General features: G+C 45.7%; 1 protein-coding gene across 3 annotated transcripts in view; it reads left to right on the top strand.

Annotated features, from left to right (window-relative positions):
- The window catches only part of dph1 (diphthamide biosynthesis 1), a 275,495-nt gene extending 254,680 nt beyond the window's left edge, over positions 1–20,815 (top strand). For 2 of the 3 annotated variants that reach the window (XM_034169157.1, XM_034169156.1), the window contains exons 11-12: positions 19,124–19,258; positions 19,549–20,815. In XM_034169157.1, the coding sequence (XP_034025048.1) occupies positions 19,124–19,258; positions 19,549–19,629 (216 nt within the window). In that variant the 3' untranslated portion in view covers positions 19,630–20,815. Of the gene's footprint in view, positions 1–19,123; positions 19,259–19,545 lie in introns of all 3 variants that reach the window. The other variant, XM_034169158.1, reaches the window with a different exon arrangement.
- The last annotated feature ends 3,056 nt before the right edge of the window (positions 20,816–23,871 follow it).

Here is a 23,871-nt window from a genome sequence, read left to right as displayed (position 1 = left end):
ATGTGTTGCACTGCATGAGGCAAATGGTGGTCACACAGATACTGACTGGTATCCCCCCCAATAAAACAAAACTGCACCTTTCAGAGTGGCCTTTTATTGTGGGCAGTCTAGGCACACCTGTGCACTAATCATGGTGTCTAATCAGCATCTTGATATGGCACACCTGTGAGGTGGGATGGATTATCTCAGCAAAGGAGAAGTGCTCACTATCACAGATTTAGACTGGTTGTGAACAATATTTGGGGAAATGGTGATATTGTGTATGTGGAAACAAGTTTTAGATCTTTGAGTTCATCTCATACAAAAGGGGAGCAAAACCAAAAGTGTTGCATTTATATTTTTGTTGAGTGTATCTTGCTTTGTGGTGTATTCAATTGAATATAGTTTGAAGAGGATTGGTAAATCATTGTTTCTGTTTTATTTACATTTACACAACGTCCCAACTTCATTGAATTGGGGTTGTAATATTAAGCTTTTTTAAGTGGGTGAAAATAAAATTAACGTATGTAGCCATTGATTTGTTTAGACCAGGGTGGGCAACTTGTTCCAGAAAGAGCGAAGAGGAGGTGCAGGTTTTCTTTGCAGCCACTGACTACGTTTACAGCAGCCAATAACCCTTTCATAACCGGAATATTAGCAATACCCCATTTTGCGCACGGCCATGTAAACACCCGCAAAAAACCTGAATATGCTCATATTCCTGTTTTTTAAAAACCCGATATGACTCCTGGGTTACTCCGTTTCTAACCCGAATATCAGGTCATATAACGCCGCATCGGGATATCCCCATAAAAAGGCACATTATTTTGTGTTCTGCGCATGTCCTATCTGCAAGGAATCTTGGTCTTTTGAGTACGGCAACTACTTGTATGCGGCGCGCGCAACCCACCGGACACCACAGAAGCAGAGGTAAACAACGCATTGTGTTCTGCGTCCTTATCAGGCACCGGTCGGCATCACCCGCGATTGCTGTCACTGCCTCTGATTGCGCTTACTGAATCTGTGGGCTTGGTAAGCGCTGCAGCAGGCACACCACCGCCCCCCTCTCTGCTGTGTGGAGCTGCGCCAATTCTGGCAACAGGTCCAGAGACTACGCTTGCTGTTTTGATGCGGCGCGCTCCAACAGCCCTCAAAGATAGATTTCTTGCGGAAAAATTCCACAGCGGCCGCAGGGTCTCGGTATACCGCAGCCGCAGAGCTCCGTGGCCATGACTTGGATTCTTTGCGGGTCCCGCATCTGTACCCCTGGAGGCAGTGAGCGAAGGGAGAGCACGCGCATTGTGTTCTGCGTGTGTCTGTTTATAATCTTCTCACCCAGAAGAAAAAAGAGAGTGTTTACACAGGAGAGAAAAGTGAGAAAATGTTTGAGAAAAGTGTATAAAGTGTGTAGTGAGGGGTTTTACAGCCTTAAAACGTCTATAATAATTGTAAAAACTAACGCTGACTGCTTCGCTGATTTCGCCTATTGCGGGTTATTTTTTAGAACGTAACTTCTTTTTTTTTTATTCGTAATGTTATGGATCACAGTTGATCTATAATCCATATGGATGGCCCCCCAGAGTTTATAGCGCATGTGAGCCACCGATTAACTATAGAGTGTACAGAAGTGTGATTTCATGTCATGGTGACTTGTTTTTACTGGGATAACTGCGTTCATTTTGCTGCAGTTGCTTTAAAATCACAGTCTGAGTGGAAGAAATACAACTGTTCCACAGCCTGTCTAAAAAAAGCAGCGTCACTGACAGACTGGTGCTCACGATGTTGCTGCGCACTCTTATGCGCTGCTGCAGAAAATGAAAACAGGCTCCTCTGGGAAAAAAATAAAGAAATAAATCTCTGTTCACGTTCAAGGAATTGAGGACAAAGTGACTGTTGTCTCTTCCGTGTGCGACTGTGAGCACACTGAACTGAGTGTTGTATTTGAAGAATATGCACAGCCAAGGTGGCTGAAAATCCACAGGAAAATAATTAGCATTCCAGACTTTTTCTGAGCATGTGTTAGCCGGGATCAATGAGGAGGATGAACGTACTTTTCCAGAAAGTGTTATAAATGAAATTTATTTTTTTGCTTCTCATCAGACAATATTGACATTCTCATCTCTTCAGTTTTGATCCTTTTCGTCTTTTTATTTTGTACTTTTCATGATTTTGACAAAGCATTTTTTTCCATTCATTGATACTTTTCAATTAGCAATTTAATACAATAATTATTTTATTTTGAAATATTATGTAAAACATTAGGCACAAAATGTTTTCATTCAGAATCACAAGCAAAATGTCCTTATATTCATTAATGATTAAGTTATTTTTATTTTTTTTTCTTTCTGATCCAAAAATGATCTGATCCATGGCTTAAAATACTGTATCTGAGCCAATCCATGATTTTTGTGATCTGTGACACCCCTAATTGTACCCCACATGGGTTAAAATACAGCAACAAGACACTAGATATTGGGGGGGGTGCTTTTCCAACCATTAAAGTGCAAATTTTTGTTCACTGTCAGCATGGAGAAGGTACGAGGTTGGTGGAGTTTGCATGTTCTGTGTTTATGTGGGCTCCCTCCAGGTGCTCCGGCTTCCTCCCACTTCCAGAGACAGGCACCATAGGTGAACAGATGACTTGGAAATTGGCTGTAGATGTGAGTGAGAGTGTAAATGTGTTTGTAAAAAAAAAAAATATCACACTCAAAAGCACTAAAAGCTTTGGGATTCCCTTTCATTGCTATGCTGATGACACTCAATTGTACATGCCAATAACTGCTGGTAATCTCGTTCACATAAAATCTTTGGAAGATTGCCTTGTATCAGTAAGAAGTTGGATGTCCAGTAACTTCCTACTTTTAAATTCTGATGAGACTGAAGTTATGGTTCTTGGTCCAGTGAGGTATCAGCATCAATTTGATCAGCTAGCACTTAGCTTAGGTTCGTGTGTTATACATTATAAGGATAAAGTGAGGAACTTCAAAGTAATTTTTGATCCTACGTTGTCCTTTGATCTCCACATTAGAAACATTACGAGGACTGCTTTCTTCCATTTACGAAATATAGCGAAGATTCGTCCCATCCTGTCTATGGCTGATGCTGAGACTTTGATTCGTGCATTTGTCTCTTCTAGATTGGACTACTGTAATGCTCTATTTTCTGCAGTCCAGGATTAGGGGTCTTCAACTGGTTCAAAATGCTGCTGCCAGACTTTTGACACAAAGCAGAAAGTTTGACCACATTACGCCCGTTTTGGCATCCCTGCACTGGCTTCCAGTTGCTGCAAGATCGGATTTTAAAGTACTGTTATTAGTTTATAAAATTGTTCATGGACTTGCACCTCCCTATCTGGTTGACCTGGTAAGCCCCTATGTACCAGCTCGGGCCCTACGTTCTCAGGGTGCAGGACCTCTGTGTGTTCCCAGGGTGAATAAAAAGTCTGCCGGTCACAGAGCTTTCTCCTACTGTGCCCCAGCTCTGTGGAACGATCTCCCGGCACACATTCGGCAGTCTGATACTGTGGAGACTTTTAAGTCACGTTTAAAGACTCATTTGTTTTCCTTGTTTTGTCATTAGTGTTATGATGTGCTTTTATTCTTGTAGTCTTTTTATTGTTTTAAATTTTTAATTCAGTTTTCTTTGTTGTTGTTGTTTTATGTCATGTGAAGCGCCTTGAGACAAGTTTGTCGTGAATTGGCGCTATATAAATTAATAAATTTGAATTTTGAATTTGAATGTGTTTGCCTACCTATATGTGACTGGTGACCTTTCCAGGGTGCACCCCCATCATGTCTTTGCTTGTTTACAGTAAAATTTAAAATATTCCTGCATTTACATACCAGACCTCTTTAATCCTTCTTATCCTTTTGTGACATTTGTATGAAGTGTGTAAAACAGCCTCTGAAATTTTCGGCACAATGAAAGTCCGGAACTGTAGCACATGAAAGAGTAAACGTGCATGTACGTAATGAGCATTTGGCATGAAGTTAGTAGAATTCACCGCTGCTGTTCATCCAGTCCGGTGTCATCCGGTCATGTGGTCCGCTCAGAGTTGTCACAGTTGTAATTATTTTAAATGGTTGCATGCAAGAAAGAGCACTCTGCTTTCTATGCATGGGAAGGCACTGATCTCAACAGCAAAGCATTTATACCACAAGTTTGTATGCTGTAATTGAAAGGAGGAAAAAAACATTATTTTTATTTGCACCTTGAGTACAGCAAACAGTTTGAGACAGATCAGGGCTGCTCGTGATGGAGTAATGCTCCTTTAGTCCTCCTCCCTGTCTCACTCTGCCTCCTCTTTTACTCTCAGTACAAACACACAGTGGTACCATCTGAGACTAGCCCCCCCTGCTGGTGCAAGCAACATTCTGCTTCCTCACAGCTGTCTCCTTTATTTCCTTAGGGACACCCAGAGAGACACACTGAACAGCGACACATCACGATCCATTTCAAAGTGCCTGTGTGCCGCAGCCCTGCCTGCGCACGCTGGCTTCTGTGACGGTTTTAGCAAATATGCTTCCAGTGCGACTCGGCCGAGATGTATTTGATGTCAACTATTCATTCCTTCAGTGATTTTTCTACAAAGATCTGCCATGGATTAGAGCCCTTACGAGGTGGCTGCGAGGGGATTTGAGGTCTTGGATGTTTGCTGGTGATTTGATACGGTGACAGGTCTTTGTGCACTCCTGGCCCCGCGTCTCTTAATGCACTTATTTTAGAAGGAGGCCATTAAAAAAAAAAAACAGTTTGCTCAAAACAGGAGAATTTGAAATGTTCCTCTAGATCTGTTTTCTGGCTGGGCAGCTTAGAAAAACATTGAAATCACTTATGTCTATAAGCAGGGGCGTTTCTAGGCATAGACAACCTATGTTCTGGGGGCATGGGCATTTCTAGGCATAGACAACCTATGTTCTGGGGGCATTTCTAGGCATAGGCAACCTATTGTCTAGGTGCATTTCTTGGCATAGGCAACCTATGGTCTAGGTGCATTTCTTGGCATAGGCGACCTATGGTCTAGGTGCATTTCTAGGCATTGTAACCTATAGTCTAGGGGCATTTCTAGGCATAGGCAACCTATGGTCTTGGGAGGTGTTTCTAAGCATAGGTGGTCGCCTATGCCTACAAACACCCCTGAGGCAGAAATGTGCGTATGTCACAATTTATATGTTAATCAGTCTGTCTGGCAAAAAAAAAAAAAAATTCTAAAACCTGCCATTAGATTATTTTTTTATTATTATTATTTTTTTCTCAGGCAGCATGTAAAATTACCTGAAGATGTGCAGTAAGAGTTTAATAATCAGAATTATAACTTAAGTATGTGTTTTAAAAATGTCATAAATCTCATTCATGATGTTGATGTTAGCCATTAGCATTATGTTATGTGACACCAGTGAGTTTTCATGCTGACATTAGCCTGTTAGCATCCCATTATGCAATGCCCATTGCCATCATGTTATGTGACACCAAGAAAGTTTTTATGCTAATGCTAGCCAATTAACATTGTGTTGTGTAACGCTAGTGAGATTTTAGGATGCGTCCATGATTCGATCATTTATGAATTACTGCTTTAATGCGCTCCCCTTGATCCCTTCTTCAGCCACCACAAGTATGTATTTTTTTAAGAACATTTTCCAATCCACTTGTGCGCAGTGGAGGGTCTCAGCTCTCTAAAGGCAGTAAGTGCAATAAAGTGCTGTTGTGAAAGTGTAGGAACACGGACCCACAACAGGGGGCGCAAATGAACGGACAATGGAGGAAGTCAAATAACAACGCTTTACTGTTGTGAATAAGCACAACAAACACGGCAGATCACAATAGTAAGCAATGAAGTCAATTCACAAAAATGTGTCACGTGGGCAGGCTCGAAGATAAGAGACGTCCATCCAAAGCAGAACCGGAACCACACGATTTCCTCCGCCACCGAACCCCGGGAATACTGGAGCCGCCAAGTCCCGAACTCCCAGGTGGCCACTGCCTCCGCTTGTCGGATCTGGTACTGCTGGTGAGGAACAAAAAAACAGTTAGATGTGGATGCGTTTGCACCCAGCAACACGTATGGTGGGAAAACCACCTCCACCTCTCATCAGAAACTGGTAAGTGCAGGAGTGTGAGTACTTATCAAAGAGGTAGGGAAAAAGTCCAACACAGTCTCCAGCTGTAAATACTCACTGTCTGCTATTAAACACACAAAGCAACAAAGTATTATTGTCGGGAAGACAACACAATCGGCTGAGCACTTTACCTCCTAGGTAGAGCGATATCTCGGCAACGAGGTGGAGATGTCGTCTTGCTGATATACTACTGAAGATCAGATGATTGGTGACAGCTGTCATAGGTGATAAGTGACAGCTGTCACCCCGGCTGCTCCTGTGAGGCGGCAGCGCCCTCTTGTGCCTGGAGCCCGCACTCCAGGCAGGGTGCCCTCTGGTGGTGGTGGGCCAGCAGTACCTCCTCTTCAGCGGCCCACACAACAGGACCCCCCCCCTCAACGGGCGCCTCCTGGCACCCGACCAGGCTTGTCCGGGTGGCGGCGGTAGAAGTTGGCCAGGAAGGCCGGGTCCAGGATGAAGCTCTTCTTCACCCAGGAGCGTTCTTCGGGTCCGTACCCCTCCCAGTCCACCAAATACTGGAAGCCCCGGCCCATCCTACGGACATCCAAGAGCCGGCGCACAGTCCAAGCCGGCTCGCCATCGATGATCCGGGCAGGAGGTGGTGCCGGACCCGGAGCACAGAGGGGTGAGGTGTGATGCGGCTTTATCCGGGACACATGGAACACAGGATGGATCCGCAGTGAGGCCGGAAGCTGAAGCCTCACTGCGGCTGGACTGATGACCTTGAGGATCTTGAAGGGGCCGATGTAAGGATCCTGCAGTTTAGGGGAGTCCACTTTGAGGGGTATGTCCTTTGTCGACAACCACACCTCCTGCCCTGGCCGATACGCAGGGGCCGGGGTCCGCCGACGGTCTGCATGGGCTTTTGCCCTCGTCCGGGCCTTTAGCAAAGCAGAACGGGCGGCGCGCCACACCCGACGGCACTTCCGCAGGTGGGCCTGGACCGAGGGCACACCGACCTCTCCCTCAACCACCGGAAACAACGGGGGCTGGTACCCCAGACTCACCTCAAAAGGGGAGAGGCCGGTGGCAGAAGACACCTGGCTGTTATGGGCATACTCGATCCAGGCCAAATGGGTACTCCAGGCCACCGGGTGCGCGGCCGTCACGCAGCGCAGGGCCTGTTCCACCTCCTGATTGGCCCGTTCTGCTTGCCCGTTGGTCTGAGGATGATACCCGGACGAGAGAGTCACCGTGGCCCCCAGTTCCCGGCAGAAGCTCCTCCAGACTTGCGAGGAGAACTGGGGACCGCGATCGGAGACGATGTCTGTTGGACCGACGTGGTGGACCAAGAGGTCCGCTGTCTCCTGGGCAGTCGGGGGCTTCGGGAGGGCCACGAAGTGGGCCGCCTTGGAGAATCGGTCCACTATCGTGAGGATGGTGGTGTTGCCCTGGGACGGCGGGAGGCCCGTGACAAAATCCAGGCCGATGTGGGACCAGGGGCGATGAGGCACAGGCAGCGGCTGGAGCAGTCCCGATGCCCTGCGGTGGTCAGCCTTGCCCCTGGCGCAGGTGGTGCAGGCCTGGATATAATCCCGGACGTCGGCCTCCAGGGACGCCCACCAGAAGCGCTGCCGGACAACTGGTTCTTCGCACCCCTGGATGACAGGAGAACTTGGAGCCGTGACAGAAGTCCAGGACTGCAGCCCTGGCCTCTGGTGGGACGTAAAGTTTGTTCTTCGGCCCAGTTCCGGGGTCCGGGCTCTGTGCCAGGGCCTCCCGGACGGTTTTCTCTACGTCCCAGGTGAGAGTGGCCACGATAGCGGACTCCGGGATGATAGGTTCCGGTGGATCCGACAACTCCGTTTTGACTTCGTCTTCATGCACCCGGGACAAGGCATCCGATCTCTGGTTTTTGGTCCCGGGGCGGTAGGTGATCCGGAAGTCAAAACGGCCGAAGAACAGTGACCAGCGGGCTTGCCTGGGGTTCAGCCGCTTGGCGGTCCTGATATACTCCAGGTTCCGATGGTCAGTGAAAACCGTGAATGGCACGGACGTTCCCTCCAACAGATGTCTCCACTCTTCAAGAGCCTCTTTCACCGCAAGGAGTTCTCGATTGCCGACGTCATAGTTCCGTTCGGCCGGGGTCAACCTGCGGGAAAAATAGGCACACGGGTGAAGGACCTTATCGGTCTCTCCGCTCTGGGAAAGCACAGCTCCTATCCCTGAGTCCGAGGCGTCCACTTCAACCACAAACTGGTGACTAGGATCGGGCTGCACCAGAACGGGTGCAGACGAGAAGCGCCGTTTCAACTCCTTGAACGCGGCATCGCACCGATCCGACCAGGTGAAGGGGACTTTTGGAGAGGTCAGGGCTGTCAGGGGGCTAACTACCTGACTGTAGCCCTTAATGAACCTCCTGTAGAAATTTGCAAAGCCGAGGAACTGTTGCAGCTTCCTACGGCTGGTAGGTTGGGGCCAGTCTCTCACCGCCGCAACCTTGGCCGGATCAGGAGCGACGGAGTTGGGGGAGATGATAAACCCCAGGAAGGACAAAGAAGTGCGGTGAAATTCACACTTCTCACCCTTCACAAACAGCCGGTTCTCCAACAACCGCTGCAGGACCTGACGTACATGCCGGACATGGGTCTCAGGATCCGGAGAAAAGATGAGTATATCGTCCAGATATACGAAGACGAATCGGTGCAGAAAATCCCGCAAGACATCATTAACCAATGCTTGGAACGTCGCGGGGGCGTTTGTAAGGCCGAACGGCATGACCAGGTACTCAAAGTGACCTAATGGGGTGTTAAATGCCGTCTTCCACTCGTCTCCCTTCCGGATCCGAACCAGGTGATACGCATTTCTAAGATCCAGCTTAGTGAAAATTTGGGCTCCATGCAGGGGCGTGAACACTGAATCCAACAAGGGCAACGGGTATCGGTTACGAACCGTGATTTCGTTCAGCCCCCTATAATCAATGCATGGACGAAGTCCGCCATCTTTTTTTTCCACAAAAAAGAAACCTGCACCCATCGGGGAGGTGGAATTCCGGATCAACCCAGCAGCTAAAGAGTCCCGGATGTAGGTCTCCATTGATTCGCGCTCAGGTCGTGAGAGGTTGTACAGCCTGCTGGACGGGAACTCAACGCCCGGAACCAAATCAATGGCACAATCGTACGGACGGTGCGGGGGAAGGGTGAGCGCCAGATCCTTACTGAACACATCCACAAGGTCATGGTACTCCACCGGCACCGTCCCAAGATTGGGCGGGACTCTGACCTCCTCCCTAGCCTGGGAACCGGGATGAACCGAGGAACCTAAACATACCCGATGGCAGGTCTCGCTCCACTGAACCACTACCCCGGACGGCCAATCGATCCGGGGATTGTGTTTTAACATCCAGGGGAACCCGAGAATCACACGGGAGGTGGCAGGAGTCACGAAAAACTCGATCTCCTCCCTGTGGTTCCCTGACACCACCAGAGTTACTGGTGGTGTCTTATGTGTGATTAGAGGGAGTAGGGAGCCATCTAGTGCCCGCACCTGCACTGGTGAAGTAAGCGCCACCAGAGGGAGCCCTGCCTCCCTGGTACATCTGCTGTCTAGCAGATTCCCTTCAGAGCCCGTGTCCACCAGTGCTGGGGCCTGAAGGATTAAATCCTCGTAAAGGATTGTAACTGGGAGTCGTGTGGCAATATGGGTATGTCCCACGTGAATGTCTTGGCCCACCCCTATCCCAGTTTCTAGGGGCGGGCGTTGGTGTTTAACCGCTCGGGGCAGTCTCTCAATTGGTGCTCTATCGAGCCACAAACAAAGCACGCTCCGCGGACCAGCCTCCTCGGTCTATCTGGTGGCCTAAATGTGGCCCTGCTCGTGTCCATAGCTTCATCAGCAGGGGGAGCTGTAACCATACGGAGCGTAGAGGCCGTGGAGCGTGGGGAGGGCGGAACTCGGTCGGAACCGGAAGGGAGAGGGACGGCGCGTGCCCGGCCACGCCCTTTGTCTCGTTCCCGACGGCGTTCTTCTAACCGATTGTCTAACCGTATAACGAGATCAATAAGCCCGTCTAAATCCCGCGGTTCGTCCTTAGCCACCAGGTGCTCCTTCAGAACCAACGACAGTCCGTTTACGAAGGTGGCAGATTAATCACATAAGCTACCTTACTAGCATCAGTCGCGTACATGACGGGACGTTGTGCGAAGACGAGCGAACACTGCATAAGGAAGTCCGCGCACGTCTCCACACAACCCCCGTATGGCTCTGGAGGGCTTATGTATGCTTCAGAGGAAGGTGGGAGGGGTCGTTGAACGACCTGTGGAACGTCACTGTTGCGCACAGGATCGACAGGAGGGGGAGCCGCAGCAGCGCCCTGAGGGCGCGCTTCCACCTGCGCGGCGAGAGCCTCCACCCTGCGGTTAAGGAGGACGTTCTGCTCGGTCATTAGATCCAACCGAGCCGTAAAAGCGGTGAGGATTTGCTGCAACTCACCGATCATTCCTCCTGCAGACGCCTGTGCACCCTGCTCTTCCATTGGCCGTTCAACAACCGGTTGACGCCACTCGGGGTCCATGACGTTGGCCGAGATATCCTGTTGTGAAAGTGTAGGAACACGGACCCACAACAGGGGGCGCAAATGAACGGACAATGGAGGAAGTCAAATAACAACGCTTTACTGTTGTGAATAAGCACAACAAACACGGCAGATCCCAATAGTAAGCAATGAAGTCAATTCACAAAAATGTATCACGTGGGCAGGCTCGAAGATAAGAGACGTCCGTCCAAAGCAGAACCGGAACCACACGATTTCCTCAGCCACCGAACCCCGGGAATACTGGAGCCGCCAAGTCCCGAACTCCCAGGTGGCCACTGCCTCCGCTTGTCGGATCTGGTACTGCTGGTGAGGAACAAAAAAACAGTTAGATGTGGATGCGTTTGCACCCAGCAACACGTATGGTGGGAAAACCACCTCCACCTCTCATCAGAAACTGGTAAGTGCAGGAGTGTGAGTACTTATCAAAGAGGTAGGGAAAAAGTCCAACACAGTCTCCAGCTGTAAATACTCACTGTCTGCTATTAAACACACAAAGCAACAAAGTATTATTGTCGGGAAGACAACACAATCGGCTGAGCACTTTACCTCCTAGGTAGAGCGATATCTCGGCAACGAGGTGTAGATGTCGTCTTGCTGATATACTACTGAAGATCAGATGATTGGTGACAGCTGTCGTAGGTGATAAGTGACAGCTGTCACCCCGGCTGCTCCTGTGAGGCAGCAGCGCCCTCTTGTGCCTGGAGCCCGCACTCCAGGCAGGGTGTCCTCTGGTGGTGGTGGGCCAGCAGTACCTCCTCTTCAGCGGCCCACACAACAAGTGCAAGATGTTAAGTGCAATAAAGCCAGTTTTACTTCATATTAATTTAAAGACTGTAACTTTGCTATAATAAGGAAACAGTGCTGAAACACAATAATAGCATTTACCAATTTATGAACTGCAACTGGACTAAATATAGGTAATTTAGGAGGACCTTGGAAAGTGTTTCTCAGTATTTTACCAATAACCGCTCAAAGGATAAACTAAAAATTCAACAAATTATAACCAAATTTTAATGGCTGCAATCATGATAAAGTACATTTTATTTATCCAATACATTAAGCAACTGGTTGGTTGGTTGGTTGTTGCATCCCAAGGTTCTTGAAATGGAGCAATATCTCCGCCTGGTGGGCATTTACCATTAATGCAGGCATAGTAGAATTTTGCCAGGAGCTCTAGTCAATTCATATTTCATAAATACTATGACTAAACAAACCTACTAAAGCAGGTAGCTGTTGTTATTTAAAAGATTTTTGTTAAATTTTTTTTAATTTGATTTATTGTAAAGGGCACTGCAGTGGCCAAGTGGTCATTGCACTTACTTTTCAAAATGTAAGGCTCCCAGTTCAAGGCCAGAGCCGCAGCTGTCTATAAACGTGCTTGCACGTATGTGATGAGCGATTATTTGCTTCCTTTCACAGCTTTAAGTGCACGTTCCTCCTCAGTGTGGTGTTTAAAACCATGTTGGTAGGGGGTAAAAGGAGAAGGGAGGGTGGTGGGGGGGGTGCAGCATTTATTTTTGGTTCGTCTCATGTTATATTTATAGTCAATAAGACACACTCGGTTCTGCCGTCAGAGCCGGGATTAGCAGGAGAAGCTAGCATCCATCAGCGAGGGAGGAGGAGTGCTGCGGAGGAGATATGAGATGCAGGAGTAATAAAGGCGGAGAAGAGGGAGAAAATGAAGCAGACTGTACCAGAAGGATCTTTGAAGGAATGAGAGGCGCAAAAATAAATAAAGATGAAAGCTTTATCCCATCCAGCAGGACAAAAACAGCTGCTTAGTGCGAAAGAGCTGTGGAATTTGGTTGACCCGTATATCACATTTTTCAATACGTTCAGCGGCGTAAAATCCAGTCACAATGGAGTAAATGTTATTAGATTACATTTCAATGCTTGTTTAGGACCAGAAAATTCCCACCCTAAACTAAAGGAGCATCTTCACCGCCTGCCCCCTCCGCCGCCGCCGCTGTTGTTGTTTTTGTGTGTTTGTTGTATGCATTGAAGCTATGCAAAGTTTAAAGGGAATGTTTTATTCATATTTGTGTTTTGGTTAGCGATGCAGGAAAGCAGTACAGATGATCCTGTCAGAGTGAACACGGGCTGCACATAAGTTGCGTAATGGCGATGAATTCTGTTTCACTACAGCAGAGATTCGTCTTCTCTTCGCAGCTGCACTCACGTCTCAGAAAATCTGGCTGCGTGTCGTAACGGTGCAGAGGATTTATGCTGCGTTCTAGTGCATGTCAAAAGTTGATCATTCAGAGTCAGTATTTCCCATGTCCAATCGATAAATGCGTTCCGGAGCATCTGCTCAGGGAAACACGGATGTCTACGGGCATTGAGCTCCTTTTCGTGATCTGTTTAATCCACTGTCTTGGGAAGAGGATCGTCACGAGTTTGCGACACAGCGTAGTACTGACATCAACACCAAGAGCCATGACTCAAGTCATTCATTGATTCAGTCATTTTCTGCCGCTTTTCCGGGTCCATGTTGCCGTGGCAGTAGACAAGCAGCTCATCCCACGCTTCCCTATCCTCAGCCAAATCCCAAACCAGCTGGTAAATATAATCCTCCAGCATGTTTCCTGGGTCTTCCCTGGTGCCTCCTCCGAGTTGGACATGCATGGAAGACCATCCTAGGGAGACGAGCGGGAGGACATCCTGAGCAGATGCTCAAACCACCTCAACTGGCTCTGACTGATGCAAAGAAGTAACAGCTCCACTCTGCATCCCTCCTGGATAGTCAAGTTTGTCACACTATCCCAGAATGTTGTTGTTCATTCAGCTGCTCCCTTTTTTGTTCGGGGTCGCCACAGCAGATAGAGCCAGATCCGCACTGGTATTTGGCACAAGTTTTACACCGGATGCCCTTCCTGACGCAATTCCAGTTTTACCTGGAGAAACACACAGCTGCTGGTGTTCCAAAGAGGTCTCCCATCCAAGTACTAACCAGATGCCGCTCTGCTTAGCTTCTGAGATCTGACGGGATCAGACTGAGACAGAGCAGATCAGCTGCACGCTATCCCAGACGTAGTGCAGCAGATAAGTGAATATTTAGTGAGGGATCCTTCAAATGGTGATGCAAGCACCAAATTTGGCACACATACTCCTTAGACATTACTCTTTTAAAAATGCCAGGTACCCACATGAACTTTCAATAGGCGGCCAAGAAGGGGTCAATTGAAGTATTACACAGGGGTCAAAATTTAAAAATGCTCCAATCATATTGAAAGGTATTCCATATTATTTGTCTGATCATAAAGATTCCAAAAAGGTATAGTTTGGACTATCTGTCAATGAATGTTCCGGAGTCATGGGGTAAAAACAGCAAGAACAGTGACAAAGGTCAATTTCAATTTGTACAGGGGTCAGAAGTTAAAGTTGCTCCAATTTTGGTAAAAAGTGATGCAAATTATTAGTTGGGTGAATACGGTTTTAAAAAGGAATAGTTTGCATCATTTATCATGCTTAGTTATCATGTTACAAGGTAGCATATGTCACATGTCATAGAATCCAATGGATGCTGATATTGTTTAACCTTTTCTTTGCAAACCAAGCATGCAACACAGTCAAAACTATTCCATTTATTAATCCTATTAGCTCAACCAGTAATTTGCACCACTTTTTACCAAAATTGGAGCAACTTTAACTTTTGACCCCTGTACAACCTGAAATTGACCTTTCTCAGTGACCTTTCTCCAGACCATTCATTCACAGATAGTCCAAACTATACCTTTTGGAATCTTTATGATCAGACAAATAATATGGAATACCTTTCAATATGATTGGAGCATCTTTAAATTTTGACCCCTGTGTAATACTTCAATTGACCCCTTCTTGGTTGCCTATTGAAAGTTCACGTGGTTACCCGGCATTTTTAAAAGAATAATGTCTAAGGAGTATGTGTGCCAAATTTGGTGCTTGCATCACCATTTGAAGCATTTGTTTTCAGTTATCCGCTGCACTAAATGTAAACCCAGATATCCAGTGCAGGAATATCTCATTTTTACTGCTCGTGCCCGCGACTTTATTCTTTCGGTCATTACGCAGTGTTCATGACCATAGCTGAAGATAGGAGCGTAAATCAACTGGTCTTCACCACGACGGTCCAGTACAGCACCTGTAAAATTCCAGACTGCCCCAATCTGTCTGTCGATCTCATTCATTTTTCATTTCATTTTATTTATTTATATAGCGCCAAATCACAACAAAGTCATCTCAAGGCGCTTCACAAAAAAAAAATCAGGCATCAGAAAGACAACAAATACAGTATAATTTGTCAGCACTAAGCAACAAGAAAAACAAAAGAAATACTAAGGTGACCGGCAGCCACTAGCCCTAAGCTTCACTAAAAGACTCAAAATTTAGACAAAGTTGAGGCCGCGGCATGCTCTGTTTTCCTTTTCATGCACTCACTAACCCCCATTCGTAAACAAGACCCCGAGATATTTAATCTCCTCCACTTTGGGGCAGTAACTCTCCCCTGACCCAGCAGCATTATTTATTTGAATCAATTCTCATTTTAATGCGGTGGCTGAGTGAGACCACAACACTTCCAAACTAAGACAACAGCAGGATTTCCAAATACGAAATACACATGCATCACTTGTACTACAGGGAGTTTTCCAAATTCAGAAAACGCTTGGATATGGAGCATTAAATCTGATGTAGCCCTACTGCACGAGCAGCAGTTTGAAGGGAAAAGCTCTGCTGAAAATGCAGATAACACACACACACACACACACACACACAAATATTAAATAGTTTGATGAGACAACCAAGTTTCAAATATACACAAGAAGAAAGATCAGAACACAACAGAAGTAATGACATAAGAAGAGGTTTCTACCCGAACGACTTTCACTGGTGGACCATTCTATGCATCATGAAGAAAATAATAAAACATGACAATAAACCTAACTAAAAAGTAAAATCATCAGTAAAACCAAATTAGTTAGCTCTGCTGTCCAGATGTGAGCTGAAGATAATTGTGTCACTATGCCAAAGTGTGGACTTGATCGAAAGCTGGTTCAGTTTATTCAATTTTATTAATTTCTATAGGGCCATCTCATGACAGAGTTGCCTGAAGGAGCTTCACACAACACACAATTCATAGCAGCACAAAGTGAATTAAAATTGAAAATGGCGCAGTAAAAAGGTAAAACATAGTAGAATAAAAAATTACAAAGCAACCATGAAAACATCATAAATTAATGATAAGACAGTCTAAAAAAAGTGGGTCTTCAAATCTTGATTTTAAAGTCTCCACCGTGTTGGACTGCCTAGATATACGAGGGCTGTCAATAAAGTAACGGTCCGTTTTATTTTTTTCAAAAACTATATGGATTTCATTCATATGTTTTTACGTCAGACATGCTTGAACCCTCGTGCGCATGCGTGAGTTTTTCCACGCCTGTCGGTGACGTCATTCGCCTGTGAGCACTCCTTGTGGGAGGAGTCGTCCAGCCCCTCGTCGGAATTCCTTTGTCTGAGAAGTTGCTGAGAGACTGGCGCGTTGTTTGATCAAAATTTTTTCTAAACCTGTGAGACACATCGAAGTGGACACGGTTCGAAAAATTAACCTGGTTTTCAGTGAAAATTTTAACGGCTGATGAGAGATTTTGAGGTGATACTGTCGCTTTAAGGACTTCCCACGGTGCGAGACGTCGCTCAGCGCTCTCAGGCGCCGTTGTCAGCCTGTTCAAGCTGAAACCTCCACATTTCAGGCTCTATTGATCCAGGACGTCGTGAGAGAACAGAGAAGTTTCAGAAGAAGTCGGTTTCAGCATTTTATCCGGATATTCCACTGTTAAAGGAGATTTTTTTAATGAAAGACGTACGGACGGATCCGCGCGTCGGGACGCAGCCGACGCGGTGCGGCGGCACAGGAAAAACACCTCCGTGTTGATAACCATTTGTAAAATCCAGACGGCTTTTGATGGCTTTCAGTGGAGTGAGTATATGAGAAATTGTTTAACAGGCAGGACATGTTCCAACTTTCAACAGGTGTTTTTCCTGTGGCGGAGCGTCGCGGCGGCTGCGTCCCGACGCGCGGACCCGTCCGCACGTCTTTCATTAAAAAAAATTCCTTTAACAGTGGAATATCCGGATAAAATGCTGAAACCGACTTCTTCTGAAACTTCTCTGTTCTCTCACGACGTCCTGGATCAATAGAACCTGAAATGTGGAGGTTTTCAGCTTGAACAGGCTGACGACGGCGGCTGAGAGCGCTGTGCGACGTCTCGCACCGTGGGAAGTCCTTAAAGCGACAGAATCACCTCAAAATCTCTCATCAGCCGTTAAAATTTTCACTGAAAACCAGCTTAATTTTTCGAACCGTGTCCACTTCGATGTGTCTCACAGGTTTAGAAAAAATTTTGATCAAACAAAGCGCCAGTCTCTCAGCAACTTGTCAGACAAAGGAATTCCGACGAGGGGCTGGACGACTCCTCCCACAAGGAGTGCTCACAGGCGAATGACGTCACCGACAGGCGTGGAAAAACTCACGCATGCGCACGAGGGTTCAAGCATGTCTGACGTAAAAACATATGAATGAAATCCATATAGTTCTTGAAAAAAATAAAAAGGACCGTTACTTTATTGACAGCCCTCGTAGATGCAGGTAGATCGTTCCAGAGAGCAGGGCCACGGTAAGAGAAGGCTCTATACCTCACAGACCCCACAGACTACTTACTGATTCTACTTACTCAGGTGGAAAAGGAGTAACAGGAAGACAGAGGACGGGAAGGAGAGGAGCAGTTATAGCCAGTAAGACAGTATTTCTGGTATTTACATTTGTAGTTAGATTTTGCAAATGGTCTCTTACTTCTACTTCTGATACTCTGTGTGCTTCTTACCCTGTGTGCTGCTATACAATGCTGCCTCAATTTCCCTTCCCAAGGGATCAATAAAGTTCTGTCTAATCTACATAATCGCCAAAACCACCTCTGTGTTTGTGTTAATTCAGGTTTTTTTTCAGTCTCCACTCCTTTATTCATATCTGCCCCCAAAAATTAGTGCAGCATTTTGACCTTATCTATAACTCTACAATCTCATTGTCCTTTTTTGTGTCGTTTTCACCCAAAATGAAATGACTTCCAGTCAAGTCCTGGGCCAACATTCTAACCATCGTTTTGGAAAAGGGATTCTTCTTCACACTGTGATGAGTGCATATGGCCCCATTCTAAGTAGTGTTACCAGTAACTCTACCAGTAACCAGTAACTCTCTCACTGTCTTCACTGTGAACTGTGGCTTGAATTCAGAGTTTGGGGGTCGTCTCACAAACTGTCTGCGGCCCTTGGACCCAAAAAGAACAATTTTACTCTCATCAGTCCACAAAATATTCCTCCATTTCTCTTTAGGCCAGTTGATTTGTTCTTTGGCAAATTGTAACCTCTTCTGCACGTCTTTTATTTAACAGAGGGACTTTGCGGGGGATTCTTGCAAATGATTTAGCTTCACACAGGCGTCTTCTAACTGTCACAGCACTTACAGGTAACTCCAGACTGTCTTTGATCATCTTGGAGCTGATCAATGGGTGAGCCTTTGCCGTTCTGGTTATTCTTCTATCCATTTTGATGGTTGTTTTCCATTTTCTTCCACACCTCTGTTTTTTTTGTCCATTTTACAGCATTGGAGATCATTGTAGATGAACAGCCTATAATTTTTTGCACCTGCATATAAGTTTTCCCCTCTCCAATCAACTTTTTAATCAAACTACGCTGTTCTTCTGAACAATGTCTTGAATGTCCCATTTTCTTCAGGCTTTCAAAGAGAAAAGCATGTTCAACAGGTGCTGGCTTCATCCTTACATAGGGGACACCTGATTCACACCTATTTGTTCCACAAAATTGACGAACTCACTGACTGAATGCCACGCTGTTATTATTGTGAACACCCCCCTTTTCTATTTTTTGTTACTAATAGCCCAATTTTATAGCCTTAAGAGTGTGCATATCATGAATGCTTGGTCTTGTTGGATTTGTGACAATCTATTGAATCTACTGGTACCTTGTTTCCCATGTAACAATAAGAAATATACTCAAAACCTGGATTAATCTTTTTAGTCACATAGCACTACTATTATTCTGAACACTACTGTAAATGCTTGAAAATAAAATGGGTCAGTAAAAACCAAGTGAACAACAAGCAAAATTAATCAAATGAAAAATCCAGTGAAGTAGCCAGAACCTTTGTGTGTGTAATTTTTGAATATTCTGAAGTGTTTCTGTCCATATGGGCGCTCCTGTACACATGTCACGACACCGTCACGCCTGTGCCGCGGCGCTCCTCCAACAGCTGTTGTGTCACGCCACACAGCTGCATCGGGGATAACATGACAACGCTGCCTGTTACCGCGGCTTCATGTCAGCGCCACTCGTCACGCTCTGACTTCCTGCAGCTGGATACTTGAATCTCACACAGAACCGCTGAACCTCCACACCCTGGACCGATGCTTCATGTGAAAATCATTTGTTTTTGTGTGTATTTTAGGCAGCTGTGGCCTTGCAGGAGGTCAGCTGGCAGGAAGTCTATCCCATGGACTTCTACTCCAATCAGAGCCTGGGGCCGTGGGCACCGAACCACCCCGACAACCAGCCTGTGCGTCCCACTCACAGACAGGCTCAGGTGAGCTTGAGCTGAGACAAAAGACTGAACAACAGAACACCACGAAAGGAAGTGGCTGATTGCTTGCAACACAGTGACACCTAGTGGCACACTGTCAGCGTGACATGCATACTTCCCTGACCTTGACCTTGATGTACTGCACAAGTTTTGTTACTTAAAAGCCAAAAAAAAAAAAAAAAAAAACCCACAGTTGGACGCTCAGTTTGATCACCCTGTAGCCGTGTTAGTACCTTGAACAAGTCTCACGTGACATTCTGTCACTCTTCCAAATGTTTTCTCACTCCCTGCAGAAACGAGGCTCACAGCTGCCCCTTCCTCCCAAGCAGTGTGGCCAGCAGCAGGGCACCCCTTATGGCTGTCAGGGGGAATAACTGTACCTGCACCGTGCTGCCTGTGCCTCCACTGTGGATGGCAGCTGGACGGAGGTGAGACCAGAGGAGCAGAGAAGGATATTTGTCCAAACCACCTGTCCACCCTTCGTGAAACGGATTAGCACTCGGAGATAATCCCTCGTTTTTACAGCACGGCACATCAAACTGAACCGTCCTTGCTCTCACGTCTGCATTCTGAGCTGGAAACATCACGCGCGTTTGTGTGTGTGAAATTGCCACAAAGGAGCTCCTCTGCAGCGGGTTCACTAATAAATTCTTTGCACAAAGGGAAACGTGTGGGCCCATCTATAATACAGCTGACAGAACACGTGCGAGATGACCTTCATCACATTGTATGGAATCAAAGCCTCTGTTAATGTGGGCGGCTTTAGTCAAAGACATTTGTTGTCTTGTCCTTGGAAACAGTGCCACATGGCACCATATTCTTCTCCTTTCTGTTATTTTTCAGAGATGATGGAAGTTGAACTCTACAAAACATTTGATTTTATTTACTTTTCACATTTCTGTTGGTTAGATTGAGCCTGACAGATAGATTAGTTTGTTTTTGTTTTTTTACAATTCAGATATATCTGATGAAGTATACGTGACAAACGGCAGTGTTTCCTAACATTTCATTATCAAACCAATATGACAAAGAAAAATAATTGAGACTTGATGTTGCCACACTGTGATATCACGTTGTCTTCTCTCTGATTTGCATTTGCATAAAACAGACTTATTGTCTATTTTGGCTCCACCTAGCGGGTGCCACAGCAACCCCTTGTCTCTTGTAGCTGTAAAATGCCCATCTGAATGAAAATGAATGGCAGCTGGTCGCTTTGCCTTTCTCTTGTAGGTAATGTGTGTACAAGGGGTGGTGGGGTCCCAGCCATCCTTGACAACATTATAAACAATACCATCAGAGTGCTGTGCTGTACAAACTACTTAATGGCACCATTTCCAACAGCCAGGTTTTTTTGTTTGTTTGTTTGTTTTGCATTGTTTATTCTGTAAAGTAGAAGTGTTCATAACACCAAATATAACGCCAGTACCAATATGAACATGATAGGCTCATATCAGACGATATTATTGGCCAACCAATAAATCGGCGGGGCTGTAGTGTGAAGACAAATGAAAATTACGCAATGTTTTTCTCTTTTGTGCTTATTAAAGTTATGACTGTGAAGCAGAAGTGTGTTGTGCTGTTTGTTTGTGCCGTAGAACAAAATAAATAAGCTGAGCAGGGCCGTGCTGAAGTAATGAGCAGTTTTTAAGTCGACATGCTCACTGTTAGTCGCGACTGTGTTGTGGGCTGGGGTGTTTGGCTGGCTTGGTTTTTGTTTTCTGTTTCTCCCACCAGGTGGTATGCATTCAGGACTGAGTGGCTGAGCATCAGGACCTCACCCTGAACACCTGAGGCTTGTTTTCACGTGCAGGTCATCAGGACTCACAGCTGTGGTGTATTTTGTCTTAATCAGAGATTGCTGCATTTAAACCTTGAATGCACAGTGTGTGATTGCCAGAGACTCGACCTTGTGAGCAGACGTGTGAGATCGACGCAGGAGAACAATCTCACCATCACGGACGCAGAGACCGCTCCAGGTTTGACACCACAGTCTGTGAAGGAGGATTGGGTGATGTCTCACGCTCTTCAGCACACTTCCTGAGGTAATTTGGTTTTGGTGACTTTTATGAAGTAATGACAGTGGATTTGGTGTCCCTCACACCTTGTGTTAGTGAGCTGTCACGTTATGCTAATTGTCTAATCAGCTTCTGCTGCAGTGGAGATTTGAACTGAGTTGTTCCGTGCCTGCAGGGTGAGAAGCTGATGTATAGATTTAAGCCAGGAAGTGTTCGTTGATTGCGTGCACCTTTGAGTTGTGTCTCTCTGTGTGGAGTTGGACTCACCTCATGTTTTCTTTCTTCACAGACTCGGTTTGTCGCGGCCACCTGGGGGGTGTCGGCGGGGTCCCTGGGTCCGAACTGCTGTGGCTCCGGACCGTTTGCGCTGTTGAGAGCGCGCCGTGTTTCCACCTCACCAGACCGTGGACTTTTTAGTTGTTTAGCACGTCACTCACTGTTATGTTTATTAAATTCTGTTACCTTTTGAACCGTGCTCTGCTTATTTTATGCTGGGTCCTTTCAAACGCTGGGTCGGTGCTCCGACCGCATCCGAAACATAACAGTCTGCTCTCTATCCTCATTACTTATTGATGGAATCTGTCAATAGCCCACAAAAAAAAAATAGACTTGCAGTTTGGCTGCTGCAGCACGAACAGACTGACAGCAGCGTGCTCGATGATCCTGACGACATGCGCAGGCTCCCAGGTGTAGAGCATTGCAGCAGATTGTCTGTGTGTGATGTTATGTTCCTCAGTCTGCACTGTTTTTCTCCTCAGTTCTTGCCTCTTCTTCTACTACTACTACTTTCTTTCGTATTGCTTTGGCAACGCTGAGATGAAGCCCATGCTGTCAGATGTCCACGTTCACATGATGTTTCTCACATGTCCCATGAGTGCATGTACAGTAGTGTTCAGAATAATAATAGTAGTGCTATGTGACTAAAAAGATTAATCCAGGTTTTGAGTATATTTGTTATTGTTACATGGGAAACAAGGTACCAGTAGATTCTCACAAATCCAACAAGACCAAGCATTCATGATATGCACACTCTTAAGGCTGTGAAATTGGCCTCTTAGTAAAAAAAAACGTAGAAAAGGGGGTGTTCACAATAATAGTAGCATCTGCTGTTGACTCTACAAACTCAAAACTATTATGTTCAAACTGCTTTTTTAGCAATCCTGTGACTCACTAAACTAGTATTTAGTTGTATAACCACAGTGTTTCATGATTTCTTCACATCTGCGAGGCATTTTGTTGGTTTGGAACCAAGATTTTGCTCATTTACTAGTGTGCTTGGGGTCATTGTCTTGTTGAAACACCCATTTCAAGGGCATGTCCTCTTCAGCATAAGGCAACATGACCTCTTCAAGTATTTTGACATATCCAAACTGATCCATGATACCTGGTATGCGATATATAGGCCCAACACCATAGTAGGAGAAACATGCCCATATCATGATGCTTGCACCACCATGCTTCACTGTCTTCACTGTGAACTGTGGCTTGAATTCAGAGTTTGGGGGTCGTCTCACAAACTGTCTGCGGCCCTTGGACCCAAAAAGAACAATTTTACTCTCATCAGTCCACAAAATATTCCTCCATTTCTCTTTAGGCCAGTTGATGTGTTCTTTGGCAAATTGTAACCTCTTCTGCACATGTCTTTTATTTAACAGAGAGACTTTGCGGGGGATTCTTGCAAATAAATTAGCTTCACACAGGTGTCTTCTAACTGTCACAGCACTTACAGGTAACTCCAGACTGTCTTTGATTATCCTGGAGCTGATCAATGGGTGAGCCTTTGCCATCCTGGTTATTCTTCTATCCATTTTGATGGTTGTTTTCCGTTTTCTTCCACGTGTCTCTGGTTTTTTTGTCCATTTTAAAGCATTGGAGATCATTGTAGATGAACAGCCTATACTTTTTTGCACCTGCGTATACGTTTTCCCCTCTCCAATCAACTTTTTAATCAAACTACGCTGTTCTTCTGAACAATGTCTTGAACATCCCATTTTCTTCAGGCTTTCAAAGAGAAAAGCATGTTCAACAGGTGCTGGCTTCATCCTTAAATAGGGGACACCTGATTCACACCTGTTTGTTCCACAAAATTGACAAACTCACTGACTGAATGCCACACTACTATTATTGTGAACACCCCCTTTTCTACATTTTTTTTTTACTAATAGCCCAATTTCATAGCCTTAAGAGTGTGCATATCATGAATGCTTGGTCTTGTTGGATTTGTGAGAATCTACTGAATCTATTGGTACCTTGTTTCCCATGTAACAATAAGAACTACTACTACTACTATTACTCTGAACACTACTGTACTGGTGACAGTTCAGCATGGTCAGGAATAAATGATGGTCAGCACAGCTTTCTCAAATAAGGTTTGATTTTTTTTTTTTGTGAATCACACTGTTGGAAGAAGCAAAGTAGATTAAAAAAATAAATCGAGCTGCCTGTTTGAAGCATTAATTCCACTGCCTGTGCTTTAGTCTGCTTGAAAATGTGATTACACCAACAACAAAGAGTGTCTGCAAGAAGATGCAACTTGTTGACATGTTTACAGTGTAATGTTTTCTTTAATTTATTTTCTTGCTAAGAAAAGTTGAACACTGC

Source organism: Thalassophryne amazonica, chromosome 4 (assembly GCF_902500255.1).
Source record: "Thalassophryne amazonica chromosome 4, fThaAma1.1, whole genome shotgun sequence".
In the NCBI taxonomy this organism is placed as follows: Eukaryota; Metazoa; Chordata; class Actinopteri; order Batrachoidiformes; family Batrachoididae; genus Thalassophryne; species Thalassophryne amazonica.
Note: the sequence above shows the minus strand (reverse complement) of the source record. Positions and strands in the feature narration are given on the sequence as shown.